Below are 9,094 nucleotides of genomic sequence, written 5' to 3'. Positions count from 1 at the left end.
GATGCGGTTACGATCCCACCATTGGCACCAGAGTGCCTCTCCGAGGCCGGACACTGCTGCCGTCGCGATGGAGATCCGCTCACAGCCAAGATCGCCGTGGCCGTGCATGATGTGGTTATAATTCTGCCGCTGGCTCTAGAGCGCCGCTCCGAGCTGGACATGGCAGAGGTCGTCGCGCCGCCGTGTCGTAGATTTAATCCTGCCTCCAGCCCCAGGTTGCCGCACAAGACAGGTCGCAGGTGAGATTGCCACACCACTGTGTGGTGGTTTTTTTTTTAACAGTAGGCACAAAGTGCCCAGCTTTAAATTAATAAAGCCCATACGGCCAGATTTGTTACAAGATGTAGAGAACCAGCTTACAAGCAACACAGGCAACAGCAAAACAAAGGATAAACACAAGGAAAGCAGCTGGAGTCCTCAATGCCCTTCAAACGAGAGCGAAGCACCAGGGGGCGTCGAAGGAGTGCTCGAAGAAGAAGCGTCGTCAACAGAGTGGCCGTCCTTGCCTGCACCAGGAGGAGCAAGCCATCGCCTGAGCGTTCTCTTCCATGATCGGAGAGGGACCCCTGCCCCCTCGCCCCAGCTCGAAGGGCGCCGCACCGCCGTCATTGGAAAAGCTCACCCTGAGCAGAGAACCGTCCAGGAGCCAGACTGCCAATTGGACAAGACAGAGACGAGCTACACATTGCACCGAGCTCGCCTTGAGACGCCTTGCCGCCCGCCATGGATCCACTCACGCCGAACTGAAGCCGCGGGTCTGATCGTTGATGAAGAAGTTGCAGAGGACTAGGAGCTCACCAAGGTACACCAGGAACCAAGACCCACCCCGAGCCACACTGCCGCCGCAGCCACCACCAGTCAACACAAAGCCACACCCACCGCCCCATCGAACCCAAGGCGGCGCCTTCAAGAAGGTCACGACGTAGCTGCGCCGCCGCCGCCCCAACAAAGTTGGGGTTTTCACCCGGGAGACGGAGGGGGAGGGGGAGGGGAGGAGAGGAGAGAAAGGACGGTACCTCAAGAAGGATGGACGGCGCCCCTAGGCGTCGTCACCGTCGGACCAGCGAGGCTGACCAGGGATTTCTCCCTCTCTCACAACCCAAGAACCAGCACCTAACCCGGCCAGAGATCCGGCGAACGAGGGTCGCCATGGACAGAACCGGAGATGCAGGGTGGACCACAGACGAAGTGGGGATGACGGCCTTCAGATCTGGCGCCGGCGTTCGCGAAACCGCCGCCACGCCACGACCAGCGCCCGACAGCACCTCGCCGTCCGCACGGCCGAGGGTGCTGGGCCGCATCCACACGCACTGCTCGCCGCCAAGCCAGTGGCGCCTCACCCTGAGGCCGCCGCCTCAGCGTCCCGTAGAAGCTGCGTCGTCGCAGCCGTCGCCCGCGGAGAGGCGACCGCGCCGCCGAGCTCCGCCGCCTCGACCTCGAGGAATCGCCTCGTCGCGGCGCGCCGTCGATCCCTCACAGTGGATCTCCGCCGCCCGAGGGAGAGGCCCCGCGCCACCTCCACACGAGCTAGATCCAGGGGCCCGCCACCGCCGGCACTGCCCGGGCTTTGCCCGGCGGCTAACGCCGACGGCGGCGGGGGAGGGGGGGGAGCGGGGAGGAGGGGGTGGGGTTAGGGTTTGGAAAATCGCCCGCTCATCGCCCGCGGGGAGCGACAGGTCGGGCCGAAGCGTTTTTTCCACTGTGTAGTGGTTACTATCCCCGCCGCCAGACCGTAGGTCGCCGCTTGAGTAAGGCAAAACGGATCCCCGCCGCCGCCGTCAGCCACGCGGGCTTCGCCCAACGGCGTCCTCTTGCGACAGCGGCGGCTGCAGATCGAACGAGGAGCCGAGAGGTGGAGGTCAAAGGTGCCGCCCGTGTCATCCAGTCCGGGCGACGTGGGGGCAGTTTCGTTTCTCAGGTCTCCTACCATTGTGAACACTCCAATCAATACAATATAGCAGGAAAGTAGGTCTTTTAATCTTCGGATGGGCTGAACCTGGGTAACCGTGTGCTCTTGCCCAATCTCGTTTTTGTCTACGCACTCTGTAGCACCTTCCGTGATCACGTCCACCGCGTTAAAGTTTGGCGACGTTTCTGTGACGTGCTCTTTGTTTCTCTTCACTACAAGGAAATGTAAACAGTTGTTGGTTCACCAGAAAACAGATCAAGATCCTATAGCTAGGCATCTCCAACCGGGATTTTACCAAGAGTACAATCGATTAACTTAAGAAGGCGAGAGGGGAGCGTGGATTTCATTTTCACTGAGATTTAATGCACTGAATTTCAGTGATTTCGGTGGACACCGAAATAATTGCCTTTTGATTAAAATATTTCAGTTATTTCAGTAATACACATGGAGCAAAAAATTCGAAATGTTTTTCAAAATTTAAATATTTCAATTAATTTTGACAGAAAATTTCACTCCTTTAACTGAAATGAAAATACAAATCAGTGAAATTCACTGAATTTCAGTGAGGGGTTGAATTTTTTTCGAAACTAAAATTTAAAACCATGGAGAGGAGGTATAGTACGATCCGCCACCGTTACAACCATGTGTGAACGAGACAAAGTCCAACTACTGAGGCGGATCGTGCGATAGGTGGAACCAATTTTTTAACCCGACAGCTGGCCACTGGCTCAGTTTTAAGTACCCAAAATTTGTCATCTCTTGCTTGGTGGGACTAACTTAAAGTTTCTAGCATAACTGGCGACCAAAAAAACAGGTCCTGAGGATCTGAAACATTTTAAGTACGTACTATTTCTGTCTCACTAAAGTTATCTTAGATTTTATAGGACAAATTTTAACAAATCCACGACCGTGTACCAAACATAGTAGACATATAATAATTCACTGCACTTTAGTGCACCAACAGGCAGAGCTGGAAGTCACACGATTACACTCAAACCAAGCACATTGCTTTTCAGAACTAAACCACGAGCAAAGCACAGAAGCAACGGCACGAAAGAAGCCGGCAGACGTGGCCCGCAATTTCTCAATTCAACAGATACTGTCCTAAATGCAGATGGTATGGAGCTTTTCTCCTCGAGCCAAACAAACTGCCCTCAGCTCTGCATATACAGCTCTGCCGATCGGCAATGTAATCCTGAGAACTACACTTCTTGCGTATGAGGCTGAAATTCAACAAAGAAAACGAAAAGCAAAACCTAGAAATAACACATTCATATACTGCCTTAAGAATTAGCGAAAAGTAACAATTGAGCATCCGGTAGCTCCATGCCCACCAGACGTTCATGCTTCAGTGCGCCCCTCCTCCCACCCCAAACTCAAACACAGGGGTACGGAGCAATCTCAGCTTTAGCCTTTGATGTTTTTGACTTTGGAAGAGGAGAGCGCGTTGAAGCAAAAGTCTTATTTTATAAGAGTCACCTGCAACACCACGTAAGAGAATATCATTTCTGCTACACAGACAAGGTACAAAAAGATAGAGAGCATGCCGCTAGCAACTTAAACTAAATAGGTCCCTCCTTGTGCAGAACGAAAATGAAATTAGCTCAGATAAAATATGGGTAGTTACCTCGCATCCTTTCTTCTGCAGCTCCTTCGACGTGCTATCATGTCCAACAGATATCAAGGGCACATCTTCTAGTTCTAGATGATTAAGGGACGGAATTTGGAGCAACCCCTCGGGGAGCTTTCTCATCTTATGGAACCCCTCGAGTATCAGGTGGGAGAGCTTTGGCATGGTCGTTACTTCAATTGTCCACTCCTCGGTGTAAGAAAAACTAAAAAGCTCCAAATTTTGTAGACGAGGAAAACCCCGTGCAGAGCATGACATTATTCGGCCACTGTACCCTTCCAACTTTAGTACCACAAGACACTGAAGATTCTCCAACGCCGGCATCGGGTCTTGTTTGAAGGCGTTAGCATATAGACTCAAACTTCGTATGTTTTGTGGAAACTGATGGCTCTCAGGAAATTTGTCAAACGCACTCAGTTTATAGAGTTCAACATCAACCAAGCAAGGCATGTTTGCAAATATATTCATCATCTCCGCAAGCATGTTTGGAAGTATTACCAATGACAGGGTTGTTAGTTCTGTCATTTGACCCAAAAACCTCACCATGTCAAGATTGCAGAATTTACTTGTAGCAAGAGAATCTTTTAACCGGAAGGTCCGGAGCTCTTTTTGTTGTTGCACACTGCTTGGTGGAGAAAATCCATCACAAAGGTAAACATGCCTTAGAGAAGGGATATCCCACATAGATTTTGGTACTAGTGAGTGTGTGTCTGTCATATCAATAGTTTGCAAGTAAAGGAGTTTTCCAATTGAAGAAGGGAGAGTCACATCTTCACAACTGATCAACCTGAGGCATCTTAGGTGAATGCATCCAGCAATTGCACTAGAGAAATCTCTTAGCCTTGAATTTTGGATGTGAAGAACTCGAAGAAATCTGAGTTTAGGGAGGGATATCGATGGAAGTTGAAAGCCAATTAAAGCTCGAAGATTTGGTGTTGCCTGCAAATTCTGACCAGTGTAATCTTGATAAGAAGAACGATATGATATCATCATATCAGTCAATGCTACACCAACTTGGCCTGCAATTTTTTGTTTTCTATTTGTCAGCATAGAGCTATTTAATCGCGACATATCAATGAGAGATTTATTCACATGCAAATTACAAGGAGGCAAATTCCCCCACACAATTTTTAATTTACTTAGCTCTAAGATATTCCGTTAGATTGTAAAATACTACTTTTCCCCTAAATGCAATTCTTTTTGTGTTCTCTGTGATTTGTAGGTAGTATTGTTTCTTCTATTTGGACAGAACGAGAGAGATTTAGAAAAAAAAATTTAAGGATAGTGAAAACTGACTTCTAGTGTTCAAATTCTGACATCTTTGCAAACACTAATTGTTCATGAAGATAGAATAGGATGTTTAAATAAACTAACTGTAACTCTATATGAGCTAATGTGCAGCCCCTCTAACAGAACGTTAGAGAAATTAATTAAATAGATAAAACTAAAACACTATATACACCAATAGGTAAGGAATAAACTCTAATTTAACAGTGGCATAAATAAAAATTAGGCTATTAGGAATGACATGTCGGAGTTTTAGTACTGCTCAAATACAAAACAGAACTATACGTGGTGAAAGGCATCATGAACATGACCTGAAATTTTATCGATGACATCAAGAAAACCATCTTGTCTTGCCTCTTCTACACACCAATCACGTAAAATATCATGTACCCCTATTTGCTCAATCCATCCGTGTGCCATGCTTCTGCGAGTAACCTGCAACAGGCTTCTTTGAGCTAGCTCAGCTACATACTTGCGTGCAGTTTCTTCTTGTTCATGTTTTGGGGCTTGTGGAATAAAGTCTTCTGCTATCCATAGTGCAATAAGAACAGATACATCTATCCTGAAATCCTCAGGAAAACTAGCAAGATAGAGGAAACAAGATCTTAAATAATGGTCGGTCATGTCCTTGTAACTGCGAGCTAGTATGTTGTGCATCAGCTGTGTGTTTCTAGTTGATGGCCAACACGACAATGTCTCCGACCATGCTTCCAAATTTAGATTCTTTGATAGGTAACCTCCCAAAACAGCGAGTGCAAGTGGTAAACCATCACACTTTCTTGCAAGCAATCTCCCTAGTTGTTCCAAATCACTCACATCACCTATGACGGACCTTCTGTATGTTGGTATAGCTTTGCTACTAAAAAGTTCCCAACTTTTCTCTTGGTCTAACTCCTTCAAAACATGAACGTGGGTTGGCATTTCAATATGGTTTGCAACTTTTTCTTTACGTGTGGTTAATAATACCTTACTACCATTATTTGTATCCGGAAAGGCTTTGATCGTTCTATTTAGTTGGTCCCATGTGTCTTCCTCCCACACATCATCGAGAACTACCAAATATCTTCGTTCCAACAGAAATCCATTGATTTTCTTTCCCACCTCATACTCCTGCATTTGGTCAATTAACTCATCTTTCTCCCCTATAATTTGTTTCATAATCTCCTTTAGTAAATCAGCACCATTGAATTTCTGAGATACGGTCACCCAAGCAACTGTGTTGAAGTGTTGTTTAACTCTAGATGAAGTGTATACCTTTCTTGCAAGTGTTGTTTTCCCCGCTCCACCCATGGCAACTATGGAGACAACACTAAGTATTTGTCCTTCGTGAACTAATTTATCGGTTATTTCCTTGTATTCATCCATAAAACCAACCACAACAACATCATCTTCATAGTTTTGATGCCTAAGGCCCCAATCTTGTGGAAACTCATCCTCAACTTGGCCGCTCACCACAACAGTATTATCCAAATCAATTCTCAGATGATCTGCACTTTGAAATATCTCACTGAGTTTCCTTCTTACGCGTTGAATTTCAACACCGATTTTATGAAGGTTGGCCAAATCACTCGGCAAACAGGCATACCTTGAAACGGCACCCATGAACCCCTTTTTGAGTCTCCTTCTCTTCTCCATGTAATCTGCAGCTTCGATGACATTCTGAGCCTCATACGCTGCAGTCCTGATCTGGGTGACCAATATAGCAACTCTCGCGTTTCCTGATCGCCATTTGTTGTCGGCGTCTTTGAGGTAGGCTTGTAGCCGCATGAGCTCATCTTTCAAGAAGGCCACTTCAACGGTAACCCCGCATAAGAATTTGGTCTCATGAACCGCAAGATTGCCCACGCTCCCAATCACGGTTCTAACAGCTGACTCTGCCATCCCTCGTTTGGGATGCTTAGACTGATCAGATCGGCAATAATTAATGTCTTGTGTCACTCAATGCTTCTTCCATAACCTCCTTTGGTTTCCAACTCCAGTAACACTCACTAGCAGTGGCCTATATTGGAGAAGCGAGATCATGCAAGAAGTAAGCACATGTACGTTGGATGAGAGTGGAAATTATAGGGGACACAATGAGAAACTCACCTAGGATTACTCGCCGCTCAAATCAGGGGCTCGTGGCGCGTGCAGTGCAGGCAGCAGAGCTTGTCGGCCGTAGGGTCACGGCCAGAATGTGTTGTGATTCAAAGCTTGGAGGATGCTTGTATAGCTTTGCCTTGCTAGGAAAATCAGCTCAAGATGTCAAAATTAGCTAGTGAGTCCTAGGGGGCCAGCATATTCAGGACCAATACGTTGTTGTATCGATGCAGATATTTCTCTTTCTAACCACACAATTACGAGTACCTCTATTGTGATTCCCAAAAGGAGGCTCAAAATGGGTAGAATCGATATGAGTCCATAGACTTCTTTTTGTACCCTTGTTCGAATTTTCATTTTTTTAACATGGAGTAGTTGTGAAGCTGGCCGGTCGTTTTCACACAATAGGAATAAATATCAAGCGTGTGATTTGACGATTGAACAAGGACCAGCCTAATCACCAGTCATATATAGTTAAGTTATAAACAACCAAAGAGACCCAGCCACGATAAAGTGATATACCAAGACCAGATTATTAAACCTCCAATGAGTGAGAATAGGACCACATTTCTTGCAGGGAGAGACAAAGTCTGATAAGCGCGTGGTACAAAATTTCATGGAATCTCTCGTTTGTGGAATCATAAATTATAAGATCGCGATCACAAGGACGGCGATGGGCATTCATATCTCCCAGACTCGGGTGGTCAAAGATAACACTAACATAAGTTAAAGTGAGGCAGACACTGCACAAATGAAACATCGTAGTTTTCTGGTGAGCAGGCGAATAGGACCATATTTCCTGCAGGGAGAGACAAAAGTTTGATAAGCGCGTGGCACAAAGTTCATGGAATCTCTCGTTTGTGGAATCCTAAATTATAAGATCGCGATCACAAGGATGGCGATGGGCATTCATATCTCCCACCCTAGGGTGGTCAAAGATAACACTAACATAAGTTAACATGAGGCAGAGGCCGCACAAATGAAACATCATAGTCTTCTTGGTGAGCAGGGGATGCTTTCTACTTGTTTGCAGAACCAACTGCCATGGAGATGGAGCTAACCAGCTCTTTTTAAAAAAAAATATCAAATTCCAAAAGAAATACCTGGAAAAAAATATTTTTCAATTGTAGTACACCGTCGTTCCAAAATGAGCAGATATGAACAATTCGTCCGTGAAGGGAATGATTTGAGCTAATCATCAACCTGCAAGACGACAAAGTGGCCTGCCCCGACCTAACCAACATGGTGTTATCATCTAGGGTTGTGACGTCACGAAGCAAGGGCATTTTCAGCGGCCCGAGGGACATACAGAAAAATGGGTAAAACCCTAACCTAGCATATGAATTTTGTTTAGGTCAGCAGAGATGTCCAATATAGTGAAGTGTGTTTTTACTACGGTTTGGATACTGTACGATCGAATGATATGGAGTTGATTTGAGTGATTTTCAGTTTGTAGAGTTGGATTTGACTGCCCCTCAAATATACTGGCTGACATCATGCTTCCGACTTAATCCTGAAGTATACACTGTCGGTGTGCATGCATTGTCGACCAAGTCAACTTTGAACATTTCCTTGTATCTGAGGTCGGTAGATGGGACCTCTAATTGGGTGAACTGGTTAAATGGGCGTGAAAAGAGGGGAACTCGCCCTATCCCTTAGTGCTTCTTGTGGTGAAGGAGGCAACTTCTCCTCAAGGGGGATACACTGGAGGTGGTGGCTACGACTCAGTCCAGAGCAGTCAGGCACACAGTGGAGGTGGTGGTCACGACTCAGGCCATAGCAATCAGGCACACGGTGGAGGTGATGGTTACGAATCAGGGCAGAACAGTTATACCTTGAGGAGATGGTAATAGTGGCAACACAGATGGGAACGAGGAAAACGGGCACATGCAGAACTAGATGGAAGCGGAGGATACATATGGAGATAGGGATGCCAATGAGTCAGATGACTTGGATGAAGAAGAGAACGGAGAGGAGGTGCCCATTCCTGGTAGATGGAATTAGGACTTCTCGTCAACAATGATATTGAATGACGTCCATGATTCTTTCTCGGAGTATCACCAGAACAACGTTGCTGGGGGGCAGATTTCTGGACAAGAGACATCTCCAAGAAGCAGTCATTAAGTGAGCTCTGTCGATGCAAAGGCAGTTCAAAACAACCATGCCATGTGGGAAATATTTGACGATGA

General features: G+C 46.4%; 1 protein-coding gene across 2 annotated transcripts; it reads right to left on the bottom strand.

The window, feature by feature from the left end:
• Positions 1-2,894: 2,894 nt before the first annotated feature.
• Positions 2,895-7,233, bottom strand: LOC127296794 (putative disease resistance protein At1g50180). Of its 2 annotated transcripts, none has more exons than XM_051327012.1 (4): positions 6,915-7,233; positions 5,138-6,825; positions 3,537-4,558; positions 2,895-3,388 (listed from the first exon to the last, which is right to left on the bottom strand). In XM_051327012.1, exons 2-4 carry the CDS (start codon positions 6,705-6,707, stop codon positions 3,371-3,373), a joined length of 2,610 nt encoding a protein of 869 aa, XP_051182972.1. In that variant the 5' UTR covers positions 6,708-6,825; positions 6,915-7,233; the 3' UTR covers positions 2,895-3,370. The 2 variants fall into 2 exon arrangements, with proteins under 2 accessions (XP_051182972.1, XP_051182973.1); XM_051327013.2 differs by lacking the exon at positions 6,915-7,233 and having other exon boundaries at positions 5,138-6,313; positions 6,412-6,822.
• Between the last annotated feature and the right edge of the window lie 1,861 nt (positions 7,234-9,094).

This window comes from Lolium perenne, chromosome 4 (genome assembly GCF_019359855.2).
Source record: "Lolium perenne isolate Kyuss_39 chromosome 4, Kyuss_2.0, whole genome shotgun sequence".
Taxonomy (NCBI): Eukaryota; Viridiplantae; Streptophyta; class Magnoliopsida; order Poales; family Poaceae; genus Lolium; species Lolium perenne.
This window is presented reverse-complemented; position numbering and strand designations above follow the sequence as displayed.